Source organism: Channa argus, chromosome 6 (genome assembly GCF_033026475.1).
Source record: "Channa argus isolate prfri chromosome 6, Channa argus male v1.0, whole genome shotgun sequence".
In the NCBI taxonomy this organism is placed as follows: Eukaryota; Metazoa; Chordata; class Actinopteri; order Anabantiformes; family Channidae; genus Channa; species Channa argus.
This window is the reverse complement of record NC_090202.1, coordinates 16,327,737-16,353,878: the sequence shown is the minus strand read 5'-3', so window position 1 is coordinate 16,353,878 and position 26,142 is coordinate 16,327,737. Positions and strand designations below refer to the sequence as shown.

General features: G+C 38.8%; 3 protein-coding genes across 9 annotated transcripts in view; 1 reads left to right on the top strand and 2 right to left on the bottom strand.

Moving 5' to 3' along the window:
- Positions 1 to 6,260, bottom strand: part of sacs (sacsin molecular chaperone) — a 29,035-nt gene extending 22,775 nt beyond the window's left edge. For 2 of the 6 annotated variants that reach the window (XM_067508036.1, XM_067508038.1), the window contains exons 1-5: positions 6,163 to 6,260; positions 6,005 to 6,064; positions 4,128 to 4,198; positions 3,837 to 3,945; positions 2,773 to 2,965 (exon numbers count right to left, since the gene is read on the bottom strand). In XM_067508036.1, coding sequence (XP_067364137.1) covers positions 2,773 to 2,965; positions 3,837 to 3,859 — 216 coding nt within the window. In that variant the 5' untranslated portion in view covers positions 3,860 to 3,945; positions 4,128 to 4,198; positions 6,005 to 6,064; positions 6,163 to 6,260. Of the gene's footprint in view, positions 1 to 904; positions 2,966 to 3,836; positions 3,946 to 4,127; positions 4,199 to 6,004; positions 6,065 to 6,162 lie in introns of those variants that run through there. The other 4 variants (XM_067508039.1, XM_067508040.1, XM_067508037.1 and 1 more) reach the window with 4 other exon arrangements.
- Positions 6,261 to 7,899: 1,639 nt separating this feature from the next.
- Positions 7,900 to 26,138, top strand: tnfrsf19 (tumor necrosis factor receptor superfamily, member 19). Of its 2 annotated transcripts, none has more exons than XM_067508067.1 (10): positions 7,900 to 8,357; positions 9,018 to 9,109; positions 10,010 to 10,123; positions 15,125 to 15,303; positions 15,465 to 15,550; positions 20,967 to 21,131; positions 23,154 to 23,279; positions 23,534 to 23,636; positions 24,467 to 24,750; positions 25,227 to 26,138. In XM_067508067.1, the coding sequence occupies exons 2-10, from the start codon at positions 9,044 to 9,046 to the stop codon at positions 25,229 to 25,231; spliced, it is 1,128 nt and encodes a 375-aa protein (XP_067364168.1). In that variant the 5' UTR covers positions 7,900 to 8,357; positions 9,018 to 9,043; the 3' UTR covers positions 25,232 to 26,138. The 2 variants fall into 2 exon arrangements, with proteins under 2 accessions (XP_067364168.1, XP_067364167.1); XM_067508066.1 differs by having other exon boundaries at positions 7,902 to 8,357; positions 23,151 to 23,279.
- The window catches only part of LOC137129142 (mitochondrial intermediate peptidase-like), a 39,626-nt gene continuing 25,949 nt past the window's right edge, over positions 12,466 to 26,142 (bottom strand). Inside the window, exon 19 of the mRNA XM_067508050.1 lies at positions 12,466 to 12,527. Within this exon, the coding sequence (XP_067364151.1) occupies positions 12,481 to 12,527 (47 nt within the window). The 3' untranslated portion in view covers positions 12,466 to 12,480. The remainder of the gene's footprint in view (positions 12,528 to 26,142) is intronic.

The following is a 26,142-nucleotide window of genomic DNA, read 5'->3' as shown; positions in this document are numbered from 1 at the left end:
ACTCATCTGGCATCTGCAATAGTGCCTTATTTTTCAATAGGAATTAATCTCAATAGCCAATTTCATTTTGAATCAGATTTTGGGCTAAGGTCTTTTACATCAGTTTCCCCCTTAAATTATAGTGTTTTTTTCATTTATTTACTTTATATTAATTTCAAAGTGAAGTAAAATGTATATTATATTTAATTTTTACATGTAACACAAACCCAACAACCCTTCAGAATCTCCATGGATTATTAATTTGTTACTATTATTTCTTTCATTGTTGTGCTTGTGTGGTGATTGGTTCTTAAATTACAACTAACAAGTGGAACTTAGAAAAAGCTTAAAGATTAAATTCTGGCTATGTTTAGATATACAAACCGTGAAAAATGCTTTTTTGTTTTCAATCCCCACACCTTTCCATCAGGGTGATTCACATTTTAATTGCATGAGGCAGAACTGGAATGCCACACAACATAAAATGTTTTCTTACATCTAGAGATTTTCTTGGAAAATTGTTCAGATTACAATGGTCATACCAGAGAATTCAAGATCTAATTATTGCTTTTGTTGAAAATTCTTGTCTGAATTGTAAGACTTGACTTTGTACTGCTTTGTAGTTTGGAGGTGTGGGTTGCAGCTAATTTCTGAGCATGAGATAAGTGGCTGCCAAGCTCCAGCCTCCAGCTGGTGCTTTCATTCAACTGAGCACCAAAACACAGGGTTAGCTGCAGTCATGTTAGACCATACACTGAGGGAATTATAACAAACCTGTTGTTTATATAGTAGATACAACAAAAGGGGCTGTAATTTGAGTGTAATTTAAGTGGAGCCTCTCACACGCTTCTTATCTGTAGTTACACTGAAAGTATTATGTATTACGTAATTTTTGATAAGTACCTCTTAACTACAAAATACTTACACTGTGGGTATTTTTCTTATTCTCATTTTGCTACTATACAGCTGGCTGGCACCCTCCAGGAGTAACTACTTTAGGCTTCAGTATCTTGTTCAAGGACATTTCGGCATGTGACCCTAAACAGGCACTGTTCCCTAGGGGATACAAGCTGTAAAACTGCAAATAAAACACATACTTTGGAAACAAATACTTTGCCCAGTTAAGGGTTAACTTTTAAAGCTATAAAAAAATATTTACACACATATTAATTTATGATTTCAATGAAACTGTAACAGTTCAGGGTATAACAAAAAAATATTACTAAAATTTAAAGGATCACCTTTTATAAATATGATTTTTTTTGTTGGAAGTAAACTATTGCATTTTATTTAATACACTGCAGTGATGAGGTGCCAGTTTTCGCTGCACACAAAGCATGAGTCAGATCATTTCACTGCAGTCATCTGAGCTGGTTACTGTGTTCAGAATAACACTGCATTACTCTGTAAGCCTGCAGATAGACAGTCACAAGATAAATAACATAACAAAAAGGTTTGTCATTTGTCCTCCAGTTATGGCACAAGTCTAATAAAATTGGGCTATGGACATCACAGGAAAAAAATAATTTCGTCCTCATTGCGCAACATTACATTACAAAAGTGTCAAAGCAAAGAACAGCAGGCAAATAAATTAAAATAACATAGGCAAACTTTTCAATTAAAAAGATAACCAAGAAGACTCTGAATTTGATACTTAAAATAGACAAAAAAGGGAATAAATCTGTCCTGTGAAAATTAGTCTACTATATTACTCCTACTGTTTGTTCCCATTAAAATACGACAAATACAATTCCAAAAAAGTTGGGAAGATGTGAAAACATAAATAAAAATAGAAAACAATGATTTGCAAATCTCATCAACCCATATTTTATTCACAATAGATGATGTTGAAACTGAGACATTTTACCATTTCATGGAAAAATAGAATTTGATGGCAGCAACATGTCTCAAAAAAGTTAGAAGAGGGTTAACAAAAGGCTGGAGAAGTAATTGCTGAATCTCTTTTCATCTTTCTTCTTCAAAAGCCTACATCTCTGATGGTATGGTGGTGCATTAGTGCCAATGGCATAGGCACCTTACACATCTGGAAAGGCACCATCAGTGCTAAAAAGAAGTTTTAAAGCAATGCTCCCATGAAGACGTCTTTCAGGGAAGGCCTTACATATTTCAGCAAGACAATGCTAAACCACATACTGCATTCGTCTCAACAGCATGGGTTTGCAGGAGAAGAGTCCGGGTGCTGAACCGGCCTGCCTGAAGTCCAGACCTTTCACCAATAAAAGACATTTGCCTCATCATAAAATGAATAATCCATCAACAAAGGCCCAGCACTGTTGAGAGGTGAGAATCCTGCATCAGACAAGAATGGAACAACATTCCTCTCCAAAAACTATACAAACTGACCGCACTTCCCAGACATTTACAGACAGTTGTTAAAAAGAGAGGGGATGCTACACAATGGTAAACATCATCCAGTTCCAACTGTTTTGTTTCATTTCAAAATGAGTTATTATTTTCAATAAAATGGAAAACGTTCTCAGTGTCAACATCTGATATGTCGTTTATGTTCTATTGTGAATAAAAAATGGGGGTATGATATTTGCAAATCATTGCGCTCTGTTTTTATTTTTAACATCTTCAACTTTTTTAGATTTTAGGTTGTAGTCATTTTACAGTAATGTAAAACCCTGTTGTATAATAATACATACAATAATTACATTTTTGATATAAATGATTTGCATCTGTTTTGCATTCAAGTGTGCCATTCTTACCTGTACAATTTTAAAAATGGTTTATTTAGGGGTATAGGAGCTCTAACATAAACCCACTCACTACTTTCCCACCACAGGAGCTGTTACAGATAAAACCACTCACTACTTTCCCACTGTAAGTCAGTCGTTGCTCTTTAACCGGCAGGTTTGTCTCCTCATAGATCCGGTTTTTGACATCTTGAACAGATGTGAAGCCAGTAACCTGATAGGACCTTAGGCCAATGTATTCATGACGGACTGTCACCCATGTCAACCTAAAAATATATACATATATGTATCATAAAAACAATCATTATAGGAAACATTTTTATATAAGCTTTTAAATATTTTGAGCTTGTGATGGTGTCATAGGACAAGAAGTTAAATCCTTTCCTTTCCCCAATTGGGAGCACTAACAAGACTATGTAGGCACTGTATTTCAACAGCAGGGAACAAGCATCAAATTTGATCTCTACAGTAGAGGATGACCAATATTTAGGTTTGGAAACACGAGAACAAATACGGCTCCAGACTGGACCATTAGGGCCATTTTAGACATATTAAAAAGTGTAGATTTGAGAACACAAGCATGAATACCTTCACATACAGCCTACAGCCTTACTGCAGTAAAGTGATGTGGGGTATATGCAAGCCTTAAAAAATAAAACCTTTGAAAACATTGTAACAGTAATCAAGACAAAATCATTGAGCCCTTGTTTACAGGAATTGCTTTTTTTGCCCAGTAGGCCTCCAAGGCAATCAGTGTGTTGCTTGTCAGCTCTGCCTCCATCAGAAAGTAATTCAAGGGAACAACACGGTGTTTTACAGGCCAATGTATGAGGCAGAGCAAAATATTCACGCTTACTCAGCAGGCCCTGAGGTACAGCTGAGTCTAAATGGTGCATTCAGGGGGGAAAGAGTGGGTGTGGCTGCCAAGATCATTATTTCAGACTAAACTATTCTAGAGTAGGACGTTTTAGTATTAAAATACTTGAATGGCACATTATGAAAATAATGTTACTGTTATTCTTTTGTTGGTCAGAGTTGAGTGCGTTGAACAACTAAAACAATCACAATAATTACGTCCGCTAACATTCAATATGCGATAATGAAGTAGGGTTTTTTTAGAATAAAAATTGCACGTACCACGGATCTGGACAGTTGGCCATCTCTTAGCTGTTATGTGCCCCAGCACATGTACATTCATTGGACTATCTTCTGCACTGAGCGCAGGAATACTCCACCCGGGAAACGGCTGTCGCAAAACAAGAAAACCATAATTTTATCCAAACACACACACCAGTCCTCATTTGGTGGCGTAAAAAAACGCTAAAGGTTGTGGCTAAGAGGCTTTTCTTTGGCCGTGTGTCGCCGGTGCCGGTGTTTTGTTTAGCCTCTTTAGGACCGTTATCCCAACAAAAAAAAAAAAACACTTACTTTTAACTGTCCGGGGCGCTCCGTTTACCGTCCCCTCAAACAGCTGACACATTTCGCGACAGTCTGTGCTCCTGTTAAGAAAGACAATAACAATAGCAAGTGACATGCCCGTTAACCTCTAGCTACATGCTGACTCCTTCAAAGGCGATGTGCTAATAATAATGAATTGCAGTGCGCGTCAGAGCAGGAGCTGGGGAGGCGAAGCGAGAGGATTCACTCCCGGCTACTTCCGGTGCAGTCTAAAGCCCCGTCACTCAGACTCAATGGTCTCAGCGAACAAACGCTACCTCTTGTGTGTGGACCGCTATTTATCGAAGATGTTTCACAAAAAAGTCAATCTATACATATAGTCTGAGAGAGAGGCTTATTTTGTATTATAGAAACTTCTGGTACTGTACGCGTGAGAATTGTTTTGCGCATGCGTAGCCGCATAGATCTCATAAATCACAACTGCTATTAACTGCTACAAACCGTATATTATTGTTTGTATCTATATTTCGCCACCTTAAATGTGTAAGTCACATGGTCTGCAGAGACTATAGTGAAACAGATGATCACTCTGTCCTGTTCTTCTGTGCCAGTGTTCCTGAAGTAAAACTTTTGACATAGACAATAACAAGTGGGTGACTGACTGCTAGAGCTTTTTCAAAGGCTTATGAACATCAAGCCATACAATTAAAAAATGATCATATGTGCTGAAAATTTTAGGTTGACTGATGGCTCACTTTAAAGCTGCACTAATCGACCTAAAAGACTACTCTCTAGTGTTACTTACAACACCTGGTAGGGTTATGCATTCATTTGGAGTGGTCCTTCAAGCTGCCTGATTTAATATAGTCCAATATTGAAATGTATTTTGGTCTTGACCAGCTGCCGAGGGAAAAAGACCCATCTGCCTCTTTAGCACTGCATAAATAAATCTGCAAAATGTTGAGAATCTGAAAAAATAAAGACGGAATATAACACATAGTAGACATACAGTAGCTTAAACACAGTTTGTCCTAATTTAAAAACATGTACTAATGTTAAACAAATAATTTTAATCTTGTGACACATTAGAAACACCTTCATTGTCTCACATTTAGCTAGTTGTGATGGAGTTCAATTTTGTTTTTACTATAAACAGGCTAATTCTAAGGGAACAATATGCACAGACTGGTGTCACAAGCAGCACCTTGGATGCCAGTCTGTAACGTTTTTTGTTGGCACTGCAAGCTGGAATTATTTTAAAACTATATCTACTTTATCAAGTGCGTGTATGCTGAATTCTGGGAGTTGTAGCCAATAGAACAGATGCCAACATACTGCAGATTCAGACAGAAACTTCAGAATCAGTTAAAACCAGGGTCAAATAAAACTAACTAACCTTAAACACAGTATTAAAGATAGCCTATTAAGGAAATCTACTGTGTGAACCTTGAATGAGCTGCTAGAACTTGATTACACCTTTTGGTCAAGCCTTGACCTTTGCAAAATTTTGATCTTTGCAAATGTAATGTTTTGCAAACATATTGCAATGTGCTGCAATGCCTTTTTTGAGGTAGAAAAGTGACATCATCCCCTCAAATTCAAGGACTCCCATCGTCACAAAAGAAAGCCCTGCCCTAAGTGGCATCCTGTTTGGTTTCCCGAGAACACGTAAATAATCTTGAACTCAATCAGAAATAACACACTATTCAACCCCGAAAACATATTGAGCCACGCAGCACACGAAAAGACGTCAAACTTACCAGAATAAAACATTTCTATTTGTTATTACATACATATGCGTATACATGGTTTATAGTTTTACAATGGCTAATCATGGCTAAAAAAATACTCTTACTTGCACCACTACATCTTAATGCCGCATTGGAGAGAGAGAGAGGGATACTTACATCAGGAAACCATCCGGCTGGCAGCAGCATCAGTGCAGCATCTCCGTTATGCCCTCTACTCTGCAGGGGAGGGCACACGTACTTTTAAATAAACACAACATTAGCATGGTACCTATCCATAACGATTTACAAATGCTAGGATTCGAATATGATTGTACCATAAGATGCGATATCTTTGCGTCGTAAAGACCTCTGCACATCGTGAGGAAGGATTTAACGTACAGGTCCCTTAAAGCGACAGATACCGTAAAACTCTGACGGGGCACACGAGCAAAGATGGGCTGGGCGAATAAAATATAATTAAAATGTAGTCTCAAAATACTATAAACCGTTCAATACTACAATAAAATTGAAGAGTACACGAGTCCACTAATCAAGGGTGTCAAAATATGAAGATTTAACACAATCTGGAATTAGTCCTTTAGATGGGCAAAATAAAAACACTGTAATAGAAACTTTATTAATTTTTATTCCTATTAGCTACTACCAAGGTATCAACTAAAAACTAGAATACTATTTAGTATATGACAGAATAACCGCAAGTGTACCACAATGTGGAATTTACAATAAACCTATAATAAAATAGAAATATTGTAGAGTAAAATAGACTATGACTCAAAGACTGGTGATAATAATGTTAAATTTATTGTGATGCTACACGTGGCGATCTTATGTCATGTTCGATTATACCGTAGAATAGATTAGATAAGAACAGGCTGGTTACACACTTCTTACAGAGAAAACAGCTCAATAGACATTTTAAAGCAGACTACGGTAAACACACTGCATGTAGGTTTCAGCCACCAACAAACCATGACACCAACATCCCAGCAGATGGAGACAACAGCTAAGCCATGTGTGAGTGACGCTTTGATTTTAGCACCGTCCTCTTACTACCTCTCACAGCTAGATGGCCTTTGTCACATTAACACACGTCACCATTCTACATGTTTAACACTAACACAGTGGAAAAAATGAACACATACAATAAAGAGAAATATTAAAGCACGTTTCTCTGGCTGCTACGAGTGACATTACTTTTCTAAATGACTACAGAACAGACCTCATAAAAGTGATGAAAGTATAATGACTCAAATTAAAAACGAGATCCAAATGATAAAGTAGTGATAATAGATGCTGCATTAGATACAACTGAAATATTAATATTCCACAGTGGGATCTGTTACAGATAATTAGATTTGCAAAGTAGACTCTGATTTCCTGGAATTCATACATAACATGTCCAGACATGTACAGTAATTGGCCACTTTTTCTGCAGTGCTGAACTTTTGTCCTCCTGTCTTTGCCTTGGTTCACTCATTCACACAAACACACACACACACACACACATTATATATAAATATATGAAATAGAACCAAATTACCAAAGGTTGATTTTTACTAGAGTCTTCATTTCTAAGTTTGTATTATTTTACTTAGTGACATTCACTTTAGTTGGCATGAAGTGACTTTTTTCCACACTACACATTGAATGCTTTGTATATATATAAATACAGTATATGTATTTTTTGCATGAAAATCAGTAACTTCACATTGAAACCTGCTCTTCTCAATCTTTGAGCAGAACACCCATGTCATGACATCTGCAGCTCATCAGAGATGAAAGCTTCCAAAATAATTCAATGCAGACAACCTGTGAGTAGACAGGCAGCAGACTGAACCTGCATGTAGGATAATAAGGATTTACACTTCAAAGAAGAAGAGTTTGCACCTTCAACTTTAGATTAGTCCTTTTATCCTCTCTTATTGGGTCAATTCTAAATGTGACAATAAACTGTGGGGACCCCAGGCACCATGTCAAGTACCAGTCGAAGTCGCTGGAAAACAGTTTAGGAGTCGCTTGGCTGGGGCACAAAATGTAGTGCACTGACTGGAATGAAACAGCAATGCCATCAAATAAGCACACACACACGCACAGAGGTGGAGAGATTTTCAAAGCAGGGTAAAAGTCCTCCTTCCTCTGTCTCGACATTTTTAATCCTACTGCATCGTTTCCACCTCGCGTCTCAATATAAACCCAGCTGAATCCAAACCTTGTTATCGACCACACAGTGTGTGTTTGGCTCACTGTGGGATCGGGTCTTTGATGTCTGGCTGGCTGATCACAGATCAGATACATGCTCCTCAGGTCCACTAAGCCATCCCCCTCTCCACGCCTTTGATCTTTGGGTTTGTCGTCGATGTGCAGCCGCGGCTCTGCGTTGAGCTGGGCTGGGGCAGCAGCGCTGACATGGTGAGCAGACCGGTGCGAGAAACACACCAGCACACCTCTCACCGGTCTGCTGTCGACTTTTAATGACCAGCACTGTGATCAACGGGCTCGTTTTAAGCAGGTAAGTAGAGCCTTCCGGTTCTTTTAGACAATCACAGTACATGCGGTTACAGCCAAGGCTACGGGACAAGCATTAGAGGTACAACAACAATAAACGTCTAGTGACTTAATTATTATTCTAAGTGATTGTGAGTCGACAGCGACACATTAAAAAATAAACTTACTATATATATATATATATATATATATATATATATATATATATATATATATATATATATATATATATATATATATATATATATTAGTGTCCTGTAAGAACTTAAAAGTCTTCTTTATCGGAGCTATGGAAGTAATTGGGCTTTAATTTGAAGCACGGACTGGGAACAACTGTTGCAGTTGCCGGTGGAACTTTAAAACAGCATCAATTAACTGCAGTTTGCATGTGCCTGTGGTTATATATTAATAGTGCTTCATTGCATTAACGTTTTAGCTTCTCTCAGATTCCTAACAGTGACAGTATTATAGTCCATATGATGTAGGTGCTTTTTATAATTCACCGCTGAAGCTGCAGGTTTCCATATTTTTTGGTTTCTTGATAAATGCTTTTGAAAATGTAATTGTTTGTCTCTTTTCTCGATAATGTTTGAAGTATGTGCTAGAAGAATAAATATACCAACTTATTACGTATTACAGTTTCTAATAATGTATCTTGTTTTAGCTGCAAACAACAAGTGGCTCATCAAAATGGTCTGGATGCTTCACTACACCTTCTCACTTTTAGTAGCTGCGCATGTCATATATTCAGTTCTGGTAAGTGCTTATCTTAGACTACATCAATAACTTGAGCATACATATACCGTTTGTTGCTCACAACCTATTATCACGTCTAAAAGTATTATTTGCCAATGTGTTTATGTTATGTGTATGCGGTCTCTGTCTGTTTAATTCAACTGTACTGTGTTCTGTTTGAAGAAAACATTAATTGTAATTAATGCCATTTCTAATTATGTAGTTGAATAATAAGACATAACTGCAGGTTTTACATTTTTGTACAAACTGCTCACATATATATATATATATATATAAACTGCACTTTGTGCATGTGGAATCTGTAAATCTCTAATGCTGCAAAATCATTACATCTTTCTGCACTGCACTGTCCTCATTGACCGTGTTCCTGATGTAGATATATGGCACTGGTTTCAGTGAGCCATTCATTGTTGCCCTTCACTTAGATTCTGCTTTTGGTAAATGGTAAACAGCTGCTTATATGGTGCTTTTATCCAAAGCGCTTTAGACTATTGCTTCTCATTCACCCATTCACACACACACACACACACACACACACACACACACACACACACACACACACTGATTGCAGTTGCTCTCATGCAAAGTCCTCACCTGATCCACTGGGAGAAACTTGGGGTTCAGTGTCTTGCCCAAGGACACTTCGACACGTAGGAAGGAGGGACCAGGAATCAAACCACTGACCCTGTAGTTTGTAGACAACTGCCTTACTAAATTCCCAGTTTTTAAAGTTTCATCTTATCTCATCCTAACTGACTCAGACATGTGGATCCCCCTTAGCTGACACAAGAGCGATATGTAATGCATAGTTCTGGGTTCAGTCTGGTTTATCTGTTATAAATGAATGTGGTGTTGAAATGCAGGAATCTTTAAACTTCACCAAATGACTGTCGCTCTCAGATTCCTGCAAGGGCCGAGGAGGAGACCAGAGAATGCAGAGAGCAGGAGTACAAGGACCGTTTTGGGAGCTGTAAACCCTGCAAGCAGTGTGACGCAGGACAGGAGCTTTCAAAGGTTGGAACACCTCCTTACCTGAAGCTTTTGTTAGAATCAGTTTTATCTAAAAGTTTTGTGTTCACTTAAGGGTATTTTCCATAAAAAAAGGAAAAGTACTTGTGCTTTTTTATATAGGAAATGGAAAGCATAGCAACATGAGGGATCCAACAGGTCAGTTGAATCAACTTCCTTGAGATAAAAAAAATGGGATGGATTATTCCTGTGGTGAAAATAAATCCCCAACTGTTAAGCTTATGAAAAGAATGGACATCACTGTTTAGAGAAGTCTATCTTATCCAGGGAACAAACATTATTTATTACTTCCTCTTTTTCATGCAGAGAACAGCCAAGCCGTTATTAGCTTTTGTAGAACACCGACCCCTCTTTAATCAGTCACACCCATGTTTTTGACCTTCAGCAGCTGAATGGCTTCCATTGTTTTACCCCATTGCAGCCATTCCAACTTATTGTCTTCAATGTTTGAAGCAAGCCATGCCTAAGCTTGCTGGTCTCTGGGACTTCTGGGAGAATACCGTTTTTTCCACCACCATAGCCACAGGTTTTTGTGACCTTGTACAAACAGGCTACTATGGTGTCAGTTAAAGTTGGTAAGCAAAGGCTTTCCTCTGTGGCAAGTACTAGGCACCTACCTTTTGCAAGTGTAGGCAGTGATGTAAAGAGGAGTAAACTATCAGTGATGATAATTTTGTGGCAAAGCTGTTTACTTTTTCAGTTAGCAAAAATAGTGTAAGGCACACATCAAAACCTCTTAATCTTTGTTTCCACATGCACTTTTGCAAACTATTATTATATAAATACTAAAATAATTGTATGTGTTCCAAGTGCCGTCTCCCTTGGCAAAGGGGGTATGAACAAGAGATATGATTGTATAAGATGTATAAGTTAAATTCAATCAGAGGCAAGTCAGACAGTCTGTCCATTGTTAGACATTTTTATCTGTTTAAAGTTCTTTAAGTTCTTAAGATTCTGTTATAAACAGGTCAAAAGGTTCAATCATTATACATCTACAACCCCAATTCAAAAAAGTTGGAAGGTTATTTAAAACCCCAAAAAAAACAGAATACAATGATTTGCAAATCTCATCAACCCATATTTTATTCACAATAGAACATAAACAACATAGCCGATGTTGGACACACAAACTTGAAAGATGGTGATGTTTACCATTGTGTAGCATCCCCTCTTCTTTTAACAACTTTCTGGAAAGGTTCAGGAAGTGAGGAGATTGAGTTTTAGAGGAATGTTGTTCCCTTCTTGTCTGATGCAGGATTCTAGCTGCTCAACAGTCCTGAGCCTTTGTTGCCAAATTTACTGCAAGACTGTTGTATTAGTCCAGCGCAATAAACAGGATGTGTATGAGAATTTATCTGTTACTGCATATCAAAAGATACTGATCGGGCCTAGAAAAACAAGCTGCAACTCAGCTCTAGGCTAAATGCTTTCAGAAGCAAGTTTTGCCCCTATTAATTTTATTTTATTTCATTTTATTTTATTATACTGCATTGTGCGGTATGCATTTCCATCATGAAAATGAATGGCAGCTTAAGTAAACAATGTTCTGTAAATAAAAAGGCTGTTCAGGCTTCAGGTAGTTTTACACTTGGCTACATTTTTGAGTACTGATGAAAAAACTGTATCACCCTTGACATCTGTTGGACACATGCATTCAAGCCCAGTTGCCTTTAATCTTAGTGGACACAGACATGCACTCTGTGGTTGGTAATATGCTACAGTAGTCCTCTGCCAGCTCAACAGCCATGAACACCGCTAGCCACCCTGGGGTCTTAGTTAATAATTGGCTGCCTCATTCTTTCTCTGAAGGTAGCGGGATGCCGACTCACAGAGGAAACCTAGGCCAACACTCAGAGAAAGTTTCCCAGAGAAACAACTTCTGATCTGAGCTCTGTGTAACCAAGACAGTCTGTCCATATTCTGAAAAGCAGGACTGACTGTTGGGAGGGGAGCAGACTCTTGGAGTCCCTCTGTGCAGCTGCCATAGAGATCCCAGAGGAATGTGGCCCAGTTTGCTCTGGAAGTTTGCCTCTGGAAGCTGCTCTGAGGCAGGCTGACAAACATCAATTAGTTCCTCCACACTAACTGTAGCTAAAAGAACCACCCACACAGATGGAACATCCATTAAAACCACTTATTCTTTTCCTCTCTGACAGTTTTAATTTGAAGTTGAATTCATAGTAAGTTGCTAATTCTCTTGTGCTGTGTGACGCGTGAAGAACCAGGAGCAAACTGCTCTCCAGTGCATGCTGGAAAGTGGCCAGTGGCAAAAAAAAAAAAAACGGAATACAACTTTTATGTGTCAACATCGTGAATTGTGTAGCAAGAGTGTAACATTTCCTTCAGCCACACTTCCAGGGTAAAGTACTTCTGGATGGTAGGCTACTGGCTAAAGAGAGAGAGAGACAGAGATACAAGTTGTTCATTAACAGCATAAGGGTCAAAATCAAACTGGTCAGAATCTGGCATTAAATGTCTGTGTCCAAAGAAGCTTAAGTAGTAATTAGTAGCAATAAAAATGGTCAAAAAGTCCAATTGAAAGTGGAAAACAAAACAAGTGAGAGTGTTTTTTCTGCCAGACAGAACTGAAACAACTAAAAAACTACTAACTTGATTGTTTTAAGTTGTGTTTCATTACCAGATCAGATGGCTGGCTGCCTCCCTTGTGATTCTCTTAATCCTAGAAATATAGCTGCGTCTGAACATGTTTCAGGTCCCCTCTCTACCCTCAACATGGTTGTTATGTTTGGCTATCTCACACAAACTAGATCATGAGATAGGACATGGAAACGAGATGTTAAGCATATGCTTTTTATGGATGACTTTGAGGTGAAACAACCTTGTTGAACAATATAAAGTTATGTGAATGCTACACTTGTATGTTAATGTGCTATTTTTTAATGGCTGTTTATTTCCTGCCATTTTTGGACATGATGCTGGTAGTTCTCTGCCCAAATGCTTTGTTTTATCTTTCACATTTGAAAAGTAGACACATAGTATAAGATCATAATTTGTACCTGCAGAGGAGCATCAAAATACTGTTTCTGCCAGCTGAGGTATAATAGCCTCTGTTTGGTTTTTTGTGTGTGTGTATTTTGTGGCATTTATACCATTATTTACACATGTACACACCCTGAAAATACAATCTTTTCAGGGAGGTTTAACAGATTGAATACGTATTCTTTTGTTGATACTAGTAGACGTTTTATGGTTATTTATTATTGGAAAAGGCTTACACGTTGTGCATACACCTTTTCATATAATAATAACTCTAACATCAGAGATTACCGCAGAGCATTGTCTTTGTTTTGGCTGTTAAACTAGTCAGTGTGTCTGTTCTGCTGAGCTTTGTTGGTGGAGATAAAAGGAAGCGATCACTCCTTGATGTTCTGTGCTGCCTAGATCAGAAGGGCAGAAGTTGGCTCCATTTTCCTTTTGTTTGAATGCTCTGACCTGCTTTAGTCTATATGGCATCAGTCCCCCTCGTGCCAGATGGTGCCCCACGAACAGTGCTTGTGCTAGTGCCAGGCTTAGTGGGGATGAATCATTCCTGGGCCCCTTCCTTTATGTGGAAGTGGGTCAAAGAACCACTGGGAGCATGAGGTGGCTGGGTCTTGCAGAGCTTCATGTAAAAAGGTCTAGGCTTCATTGCTGTGGCAGTTTTCCTTCCTCTCTTGACTCAGTCTCTTGAGAAGAGAAAGATCATGGCTTGTTAACTATGAGCAGCCAAGTCTTCTTTATTCCACATTTCCCTGTTTATCACTCATCAACCGCCCCCTTTCTGTTTCTCACTCTTTCTCTGTCTCTGCCCTTCCTTTGCCCACCCCCACCTACACGGTTCCCTTACCCTTCCCTGCTGGAGAGCAAGGCCTTATATGGAGAGTTCATAACAACAGCTGCAGTAGGCCACCCCTTGCCGGTCCACCTCGGGCCAGGCCTGGCCCAAGGGTTCAGTGTCAGTCTTACATGCATTTGGCTAGAATGACTGAATTCCTCATCTTCTAGCCTGACTGCGGTGCTATCACACGGTCACATCCATTCCTCCAACCTCCCATGTCATTTCTCACCAGCCTGTTTCCCCAAACCCAACCCCCATATCAGACTCTTGTGCCCACATTCCTGCAGGACTGCATGCCCGGGCAGTGAAATGAGACACGGGTGAGGAGAGAAGAGAAGAGAGAAGTCCTGTTTGAACCTGACCTTCACTTTAATGATATATGTGCAGCACTGGACAACAGAAGGCTGCTGCTGTGAAATTGATGATGAATGATAATGCATGAAGTCATCCTCGCAGGGTCTGTTCACTAAGCCTACTGTACAGATCAGCTGTCATGTGAATTTTAGTGTCACATTGAGGTCACCAGTGACAGAAATCCAATTAGGAAACCAACAAAACAACATAAGCATATAGAAATATACAACTGGAGTAATAATCTGAAAAAATTATTGTAATTATTATTACAGTTGTAGGAAGCTGTGCTTTTTAAGCGCATGTTCAATTCCTGAACACAAAAAGAGTATTCATCTTATTTTCTCCATATACGTCTCCATAATCCTTGTCCTCTTCCTGAAGCGTTTCCTTCGCTTGCTGGCCTCTCAATCAACAGGACACTTACTGAGTCTGTTTGGAGAGGGAGTCACACAAAAACACAGCAATAAACTTGCAATAATACAACAGTGGGTGTCCCCTAAAGCTTTTATTATTCAAATGCCTGGTCTTTCTGGGTCTTGCAGCGGAAGGCAACTCATTCATAGTGGGAGAGTCAGAGAGATTATTGCCAGTGTAAGATGGACTCTCAAAAGAGGCAGGCTATTGTTCTCTTCTGATCCTCTGAGCCAAGATCATTCTTTAATTTCAGACCCCCGACAGTCCACATTCAAGCTCTCTTTTCACCAGCTGCACATCACCCCCACCCCAGCCCACCCCAGCCCACCCCAGCCCACCCCACCTCTTACCCGGTGTAATTCTCCCATTAATCCCCCCAGGAATGTGGCTTTGGTTATGGAGAGGATGCCCGGTGCGTGCCCTGCCGGAGCAGTCGTTTCAAGGAGGACCGAAACCTGCAGAAGTGCAAGCCCTGTCTGGACTGTGGACTCATCAACCGCTTCCAGAAGGGCAACTGCTCCACCACCAGCAATGCAGTGTGTGGCGACTGTCTGCCAGGGTGAGACAAACTACCAGACAGTATTGTTATAAACAAAAGAGATATATATATAACAGAAGAGGAGAAGCATATTACAACACCTCATTATCAGCTCATGTTGGCTCCTCTTATGTTCATGACAGCTTTGAAGGTTAAAACATATAATTTAACTTTTTCAACAGATATTACAGGAAGACAAAACTAAGTGGTTTCCAAGACATGGAGTGTATACCCTGTGGGGACCCACCTCCTCCTTATGAGCCTCATTGTAAGCACATTTCTTTTCTTTTACCTCTTCTAACAGTTGGCCTGATATTAGTGGGGCTTTTTGTTAAACGTTCTCATGAATACAGGCTATTCATCCCAACCCACAATAGGTGATGTTCTAAGATGAAACAACAGTGGTACAATAGTCTAAAAGCAAACATCACCAGCTACAGCACACTATTCAACTCTTGGCAAAATGCTACTAGGACCAAAACTTAGGCAGCAGTACCACAACAAAGCCTGTACACACACAACATGCCAGCACAAGGTCTGTGGAGTAACCAGAACCACAGCCATTACAGGGTGGAGCGAGTTACTGTGTCACTGAGCCAAGCAGCTATGCTATATGTGCAAACAAATACTGGGATTTACAAACATACAAACAGCAGTCACATCTGCTCCGCAGCAGGTGAAAAGCTGCAGTAATGCTTACAGAACATACACACATGAATACATAACACACTGGTAACACAATGGTGGATTTTCCAACTCTGGATACTATTAGTTCTCAACATATCTCTCATTTTCAGCTCTCACTGTAGTTTAAATCAGCAAACATCCTCGAGCGAAACCTTCACATATTTCCATTCCAGACATATATACCAATAATGTTTCTCAAATCTCCTGCAGTGTTCAACATGATCTTGTTACAACAGAAGAGTAAACACACACAGGGAGTGTTCTAGTTGAAGCTGCATAATTTATTACCTTTTGTACAGATCCAATATGCAAAAAGGAGGCAGGCGGGTGTTACAATATGTTCACATGAAGCATGGCTCACATTCCAGTAGGCTACAGATCCAATTTACTTTCCTCCTCTGGCCATTATAAGTAGTGAAGTACAACCTTATGATGTCAGTTTCCACATAAAACCAACAGACTAGTGAACTTAAACCTTTGGTAATTGAGTGTTACTTCCTGCAAGCAGAGGAGGCTGCAGCTGTTTCTGAGGGGGCTTTTGGCAGCATGACCATCAGAGGGTTAGCACCCCTGTGTTAAATAAATGAAGACAGCCCTGGGATATCGAACTCCAAACTCCAAACTCTAAAAAACAAAAACAAAAAAAAACAAACAAACCACAAAACCAAACCAATTCGGTTTGCCCTTTGCTCACAAACCCAAAATATGCACAAGTAGAAAATGCATACAAATCATGATTTCATCAGATCATCCCCAGGGTGTTTTTAAAATGTATTGTTGCAAGCAGCAGTACAGTTTGTGTAAGCAACGCCAGCACTGGGAGGACAGGTCTCCCTCTGTCTGCTCATTTATCCATCTGTGGAGCTTCCCATTTGATAGTGGAACAGGCCTGCGAAACAAAATGGCCATTGTGTCAGAGAACCAAGCTGGTAGTTATTCCCCTACAGGGACTCTCAGTGGAGCATTTCCAAATGTTTGAAAGTCTTTCTCTCTCCTTCCAGTGTTATCTTCAGGAGAGTGATGAAAACTTAAAGGGCAGATCATTCTAATAAGCCACACTGGCCCCAGGGCAATGGTCAGCTGTGCAGGGGAGGCAGCCTCCAACTGGGTGGACCGTTAATCGTAAACCACCCTCCTTTTGAGCAACTGGCTTTTTAGGGCAGAGAAAAAACAAGATGATGTTTTTATGAATTCAGTTAGCCTCCCTAATGTGTTACATCTGCAGGAGATTTTACTGTCACGGTAGATCTTGAATAGCTGACTAGGCCATACTAACACATACAGGCAATCAGGAAGAACCATACCTGTTTTTTTTTTGCCTATTTCATTACCATTATTATGGTTTCCAACCAATCTATGGGAATTTTATCCGTTGGCTCAACAATAAAGAGAAATGCAACCAATCTCAGGTCTTTGATGGTATAGGCAGAATATCTAATGACATTTGACACCACATCACAAGAAATAAGTTGAAATCAGAAGAATATTTGAAATTGCTATTGTAAAGTGTTAGGATAAAAGAAAGTTTTTAATGAAGACTTGCCAAAAGTCCAATTCTCACCATAGACAAGCAAAAGGCAAGACACAGAACTGCACCTGCCGGGCAGCAATTCAAACCAGAGCCCATCGGCATTAGAAAGCACACTGAGCAATGTTACTCAGATGTCAGCATCTGGAAAGATGATCTCTGCCGACTGCACTGTTTATCTTCAGTGCTGTTTTGATCAAGTTATCACTCAACTATCAACCAAAAACCTGACAGCAATAATGATGCTTGGTGTTGCCACATTATAAGACACGATGATTGTAAAATGTTAACACAACACCTACGCATTTGGATATTGTAAATCATTCCAGCAGACATATCCAGTTTCACTTTGGAAGAATGTTGAATGGTGATTTAATGTGTTGGCTGTTGCTTGTTTACTTCTACCTTAAGTACACTCTGTCATATGTAGTAACAGGTAAAAATTAACTCTTGTTTTTGCATAGACTATATTTGCATCTTTGGTTACTATTCAAGAACAAGTCAGAACGAAAAACTTAATTCCAGAGTTGAAATTCCTATTTTATCCTGTTCTCAAAAGCTCTGTCCAAGAAAATGTACTTTTGGTAGTTGTCCTCTTCGGTGACTCTTTTTGGTCACGCTAGCCAAACAAATTATTAAAGTAGATTTCTTTATTCTGTTAAATGAAGGTCTGTATAAAACAATGTTCAGCTCTCCTAAATAGTTTGTACGGACAAAAGAAGAAGATCTTTCAGGTTTAAAGAAGTGCTTCTTTTATTTGAAGTATGTGGCGGTCCATAAAGTCAAAAGACAGGGAGTCTGTGAAAGGCTGTGGTTTGTGTGGAGATAATATCAGCTGGTGAGGTCTCTTCAATAGACCAGTGTTTGTGTGTGTTTGCTGCAGCTGCCCTGGCCTCTGATAACAGGCTGCCTTTGTATTTGCAGTGCTGCTGATGCTCACCTTGGATGAGTTCAGTTTGACCTTGACAATAAAACCAAGTTAACATGCTTGTGGTCAAAAGTGTCTGATACAGCATCTGTCTCTGAAGATCACCACATCCTGCTGTGGGATTAACAAACTATTATAATAAACAGAATACAATTACTATGTTTGGATAGTGTGATGTAATGTTCAGTATTTTTTAGTTGTAATATCTGGCACAGGAGTGATTTTTAAGTAATAGGTAAAATATTCAGTCCTTATTTTGAAATACTTATTCTGCTGTACTTATATTTTGTGTCTTCCTGCAAAAAGAATCTGAGTGTTGTTTTTTTTTTTAATTGAAGGAATGCCCAAGTACCCTCATCCCCTATCTAGCTGAATAAAACCAGACCAAAGCTAAAGTAATGTTTGTCTTGCATGACAAAAAGTATTTAGACATGAAAAGGTTGAAACCAGTTGCATTTAGGATTAACGTTCTAAAAAGCTAACAGCACAGCTCACTGAAAAAAACATTTTGTCAAACAAATTCATTATATTTGCCACATTCATAAAAGTGTTTAGTTTTTTCCAATTTTGTTAAGTGGTCGATGTGCTTCTGTGCTGCAACAGCATACTTTAATATACATTGATTAGCAAAATCATGTTTGCTCAATAATCACAAACAATATTGTTGAATGTGAGCATGAATGGTTGCCTGTCTGTGTATGTCTCTCTGTGTTGGCCCTGAGATAGACTGGTGTCATTTCCCCCAGAAGAGAAAAACCACACTGTGTTTATTAATTTGATATTTCAAACTTTTTCTGACTTTGTTTGCAAACATTACAGATTAAAACAAACATTAAAGCAGCACTATTTTATATAATTTTTTTATATAATTTTAAAGGAAGACTTTGGTCATTTACTAAATGAATCGGATTTTCATCAATTCCCACACAGACAACAACGCTTATTGTCTGTCAGTCAGCAGCAGTTTTCTGTCCATGTATTAGGCCTCTGTTGTTGGCCAAAAACATATTGGCCAGATACATGGCTCCACTGGGTGAGACATTTCTTTATTCCAAAACTTGTGGTGTAGAAATTCTGCTCTAAAATGCTCTGACTCACCATTGCTGCAGAAAGTTATGGTGTATTAGAGCATTTTGCAACATTTGTTATACACACACGTTGGAATAAAAACATGTCACCCACTAAAGCACTCACTTTTCTGTTTGGCTGATGTATTTGTTACAGCACAGGCAAATATACAAAGTCAGGTTGTAGACTGACAACCTGGCTTTGCATTAACTGCGAGTAGAGGCAATTCACTGTCGGTTTTAATGTCTTTGTGGGAATTCTTGAAAATATGACCAATTTAGAAAATGATCAAAGTTGTCCTTTAACATTTTGCAGCTCATTGTTTTGGGTTTACAGCTTCAGTTCAGTCTTGAGGTTCAGCTATTTCGAGCAGCTGCAGGAAACTCCCATAAATCACCTGTACTAAACCTGCCCAGCAGCAAACAGCCGACAGACCTTTACATTAACAGCTAAGATCTAAGTATTTCCCTTTAGGAGTTGGTGGAAACCACCTAAAAACAGAGTGAATATTAGACCTTAAATTAATTGGATGTACAATAAGTGTGTCTGCTAGATATGCAAACATTTGCTTAAAGTGGCTAAAAAAGAGTTTCAGTAAATATTAATAACTAGTTGTTTATTTTGATGTCTGTCTTGAACTTGCAGTTCAGTCTGAGAGTGATTTCTTTTAAATGTTTTAGGGTAAATTACATGTAGCAGAAGCCAGTTTCAACAGCAGTGCCTCTTCTCTCTGATGTTGTGATATCTAGTGTTAAGCCTCATTAGACCCTGATGTTCTGTATTTGTGGGAAATAGTATTTCATAGAGCAGTCTTGAGGCCAAATATTTTTGCATGAGAGTGTGTCAAAGGTCCTGGAGGAAGAGCAAAAAGTGGCGTCACATCTCCCATCTGTCAGGATAGGAAGTGCAACAGCAGCTTAATTGTGAAATCAGTCCATCTGGACACAACTCAGACACAAAGTCACAAATGAACACACTAGGTGTCTAACAAATACACACTTAAACCCTATATTGTAAAAAAAACCAAACAGCATTTCTGCGTTGTGTGAATACATAGAATGGGAGGTAGCCCGGGGCAAAGAAGGAGGGAGTGGGATAATGTCTGTAAATTATCTTCATTGGAGAACAAGTAAGAGGCAGAAAAAGAGAAAATCCACCGCAGGCTTTTTGCTTTGAACTACTGAGCTTATTTCATTAGGCTTTGGGAAAGACATGACTGACTCGAGGGGAAAAGGATAATTTGTCTCACATCACTATGTTCTGATTGGCTGAGGAAGGTTGGACAATATTTATCGAAAGCACCTCTTCATACGTTATGTTGTTTTTATTCTTAACTGCCCTCATTGTGGATTTGCTGTGTGTAAAACTCTTACATAGGTTAGCTTACTGTTTTAATATGAAAATCCATGCTCACAGTGCAACGAGTATGTTTCGAATGAATCAACAGCTCTCCTTACACTTCCTTCTCCACAGGCAGCGGGCGCGTGAATCTGGTGCCGCTGCCCTCAGTGGTGACCAGCCCCCGGGACATGGCCCTGGCAGCAGTCATCTGCAGCGCTCTGGCTACGGTGGTGCTGGCACTGCTGGTCCTGTGTGTCATCTATTGCAAAAGACAGCTGCTGGAGAAGAAGCCCAGCGGTGAGTCACAACATCTGAATGCACCATGTGTCCCACGAACTTTAAACAAGAAAAATGATTTTAAAGAATGAAGACATGTTTATTAAGTGTCATAAGCTGAAGCTATTGAATGAGCAGGGATTAGCTGAATTGCAAGTATGCAGTCTTGAAACCAGTGAAGAGGCCTAAATTTAGGTTTAACGATACAAAAACGTTTCATGCACAAATGCCACTGCTTTCTATGGTGGCAGGGTTTTTCACAAATTAGGTTTGCATGTGGCTCTTTGTGGCGGGCACTGAACTTTGTACATGCTCCCCAGGTGCCAAAGAATTCCTAGTACAATTTGTACTCTAGGCAAGATTTCCAAAATAAAAGCACATTACGTGCTCAAAAACATACCTATATCTCATCAGACATAACAGAGACGATAAGATGGCGATAAGTTATCTGAAAAATGTCACTTGTGCTATTCATGTCCTTGTTTTAAGATGTGCTGAGCAGGCAACTGTGTGGCAGCTGTAGTTTTAAGCGCTTTGTTCTTCTTTTGGTTTTTGATTTTCTAGTCTTCTGCAGAGACCTCAATCGCCTTCACACAGGCTAAGAGCTACATATATGAAACGATTATATAGCCCTTAATTAGGCTAATAAAGAAGAGCATAGAAAGCTGGATGAGCATGATTTCATCACTCTTTTGTTAACTATACAAGTGGTGCCAGTTCATCTGTCAGTTGTGATCTCTAGTGTTAATCCTTAATAAACCCTGATGTTGCATATTTGTGGGAACTTAAATAATGAACAGCATTCCAGAAGCCAAAAGCACTTCAGCATGTGAATAGTCCCGGGGGAAAGAATGAATGACATCATATTTCTCTGGAAAACGTACCTGAAACAAAGAGTGTGGTAGAAATTACCAGGGTTATAGTTTCACACTAAACACTAACAAAGTTGTTTTTTAAATTATACAAAGGCATTTTAATTGGTGTCATTACATGTAAGTTTAGACAAAGAAACCCCACTGCTGAAGGCGTAATGATTTCACATGACAGCCTGAACTATCCTAGAATATAAATCTCATTCTTGACTCTTTTCTGTTGTTTTGTAGCAGTAAAGCATTATTTATACTGTAAAATTGGTGTATATATATATATATATATATATATATATATATATATATATATATACACACATACACACACACACACACATATATATACACATATATATATATATATATATATACATATATATATATATATATATATATATATATATATATATATATATATATATATATATATATATATATATATATATATATATATATATACACACACATACACACACACACACATATATATATATATATACACACACATACATATATATATTTATATATACATATATATGGAATATAATAATTATAATGTGAATTACTTTACATTCTGCTTTAATTAATTGATAATAATTAATCTGAATCCAAAATGTAATTAGTGACTGTAGAGTTTTTAGATAAATGTAATTAAGTAAAAGTACAATATGTGCCACTGAAATGTTTTGAAGTCAAAGTATGTAGTAGTAGCAGAAATTGTTATTCAGTAAATGTACTTGCTTACTTTGTACTACTGTTTCTAATAAAATTATCCTGTATTAGCTGTAATGAGAGTATTTATTGATGAATCTTTACATTTATTAACCCAATATAGACCAGCGATTAATTTGGGCTATTTACTAATAATGCAGTTATAATGCAGCAATAATAGAGTTTCAAGTATTTGCAAGCAATACTAAACTATACAGTGTTTAAAATGTATTTTAGTCGATAAGATAAACATTAATGCAATCCAGACAATCACAGGGATTTCTTAAAAACACAAATATGTTCTTAAAGAATTTGATTTATAAACATTAAGTGAACAATTTATTAACCATCGACGATTTTTACATATTTTTAAAGGATATTTTATCGTTATTTTATCAGTAGAAGAACTGCAGCGGTGGGCTGTAGCTCGTAGTTGACTGTGTCCACTATGTATCCTCAGCAGCCTCTCTGAGGTCTCAGGACTTTCCCTACAGTGGTGCGGAACTGTCTTGCCTGGATCCTCGCTGGCTCCATGACTTTCCCCAGAGACCCTGCTGTCAGTGTCACCTGGGCCCTGGACCTACCTGTGGTAGGTTGTAGTTCAGACTTAAGAGACTTAATGTTGCAGCTGTTTTATCTTCACATGTATTCAAATTCACATAAACTGCTCAAAAAGCCACAAACATATTTACACTACAATATAGCGTATAAGCATCATATTCTAAGTGCAGCAGGTTACTGTCAGGTGTCCTAACCATCCCCTTAGATAACGTATACTGTTGGGATGACTATGGATGGTGATGATAATGCACAAACCAAAGAGGTTATGTTTCTGATGTCTAGATCCAGTCCACCTGATCCCATCTCTGTGTTGTGATGAGAGCTACAGTCTGGGCCACAGTCAGGACAACAGTCCCCTCCAGTCCCGGAAGAGCCTCAGTGATGGGTACGTACAGATTCTGCAGCAAATTTATTTTCATGAGGACAAACAGAATCCAAATGTGTCTGACATGGTCATGTCATTTTTGAGCATCAGATTGTAGGATGGGTGGGAAATTGTAGTGTAAATTTTGAGGTTGAACAGCTGCTGTCAGTAAACTACGTTATACATGCGCTAAATTACTTCTACAAAAAAAGTGGTGCTTGATGAACACCTTTTTCTTAACTGCCTGGCAACAGTATGTCGCATTTTTCAGCCCTGAGGTAAATGACTGTAAAAACCTGCAATGTTTGCACCACGGTCTGCTGACTGAGCTGAACCTTTACAGCTGGTTAATGTCTAAACTAAACATTAAACTTCCAGCAAACTGTAAAACTACAATTACACACAGCTGCATGTCTCTGTAATGTAAATAAGCCAAATTGCACATGACAGCATATAAATGGTGACTACTAATATTAGTCCAAACAGTCTGGAATAATATACTATATATTAAAATATGTAAAGGGACAAACCTGTGTACATGCAGTGAGAAAAAACAAGATGAAAGAACTTGACACCGTGTCATTCTGTTTGGTATGTCTTCAGTAAACCTGGGAACAATTATATAGCAATACACACTCTGCTACTGTTCTATTGCCTCAGGGTTAGCGTTCTCATTTTTATTTAATGTACTGTAGACATAATTTAATGTACTTAATTACAGTCGAGTCTTTGAAGTGCTGAGAACTAGCAGAGGCATCCTGCATTGAAGTGAAACAGCACAGGGTGTGGCTGTAAACAGAGATTTGTGCTGTTAATAACTAACTACAGCTTTCCTTTTCATTCTCCTCTAGAAATTTAAACCTGGATGAGGAAGGCATCCCCATGCAGCTGGGAGGACATCCAACAACCGCCTGTGAAGAAGCTGGTGGGAAGATTGGGAGTTCAGAGCCTGCAGAGTGTTTTTGGCTGCTGCAGTGTAAGTCAGAAACTGCAGGGGTGGGAAGAGACGAGGGACACGAGAGCGACGAGGAAGTCGACAGGTGTGGGTCAAAGGAGGAGTCACCTGAGAAAGCCAGGCAAACTGACGCAATGACAGATGTACTTCTTCCCAAACAGCAATCACTGACTCAAGAAGGTGAGGTGACGCTGCACCACTACACTTCTCTCCCTCACACACACAAAATAGAAATGTGATTGTGATGTGATTTTTGACATTTCTTTTCACTTACTTTTAAAATTGCCTGACCATAAATTAGTTTCCTGTGTTTTGGTTCTGCATTAACATCCTTTCTTGGCGTTTCAGACAGAAATTAATATCTTTGTTACAGCAAAGAATAAATCACTCGGCCTGTCCAACACTGGATATATAAAATTATTCAGTTCCACTGTAAGTGACACTTTCACTATGTGCTACTGTTCACTACAGACATTAACACACTAAACTTGCAACAGAGGATTCAACTCAGTGTCCATGAGAAGCAGTCAAAGAAAGAAGCGATAGCATGTGTTACAGACAAGACTGTCCTGTTAAAAATTGACCCCTGCCTGGCTGTGGGTAGATATGTTACTAATCACTGCATGCCTGTGTTTCTCTTCTTCCTCTCCAACTAGGATGACAAGGATTTCTTTGGTTCGTGTTCCACCCTTGAACCACCCTGGACTCAACAACAGCCACGGCCAGATCCCGTTTCAGATTACTTTCCAGCACCCTTTCTCTCACACACACACACACACACACACACACACACACACACACACACACACACACACACACACACACACACACACACACACACACACACACACACAGCAGTATGGTTGCAAAACCTCTTCAAAACCCCTGCTGCTAAGCTCAGAAGCCCCTTGTCAAAGGGTCCAAAAAGAATATGTGCATCTATGCAAACAAAAGCACTGCTGAGGAAAGTAAACAAAGGCACAGTGAACACACACGCAAAATATGAACTGGCCTATAAGGTGAATTGTATGAAGTTGAAACGTCAAGGAGTACAAACTTATTACCATGGAGCAAAGCGATTCAAAGCCAGGCTCTGCTCTGCCTTGAGAATGTCTTACATCTTGACATGTAGGAGAACATGACCTGTACCACTGATCTAGCAGCTGGTATTATGAAGCTTTTGTCTGTAAAGGTCACAGTTGTAAGATTTGACGTGTGAAGTGTCAAAAGTGAATATGTTGCACATTGAAGACAATCTTGATAATATGGAACAGTTAAAATGAGGAATGTTTTAGTGGTAAATGTGTTGTAGATACTGTAAAATAGGAAATAGGTCCATATTTTTGTAACATAGACATGAATGGTATTATGCTTTTCTTCCCCAGCTATATTGTTGATGGTTCTGAATGGTCACTTCCATGAATCACTGTTGTAAATAAAACATTTGTACAAGTTTACAGACGGAATTTACCGTCTCAATTCTTTACTGAATTTGTTTAATAACATATTGTAAATTTTTTTGCATTTGTTTCACTGAAAAAAAAAAGATTAAAATGTTTTTGTCTTGATTTT

What these genes read in the sequence shown, in the direction of transcription:
- tnfrsf19 (XM_067508066.1), top strand. Translation starts at nt 9,044, where the DNA reads ATGGTCTGGATGCTTCACTACACCTTCTCACTTTTAGTAGCTGCGCAT. An exon ending in GCTGGAGAAGAAGCCCAGCG is followed by an intron (nt 21,132 to 23,150) that starts GTGAGTCACAAC and finishes ATGTATCCTCAG; the next exon opens with CAGCCTCTCTGAGGTCTCAG. An exon ending in CGGAAGAGCCTCAGTGATGG is followed by an intron (nt 23,637 to 24,466) that starts GTACGTACAGAT and finishes ATTCTCCTCTAG; the next exon opens with AAATTTAAACCTGGATGAGG.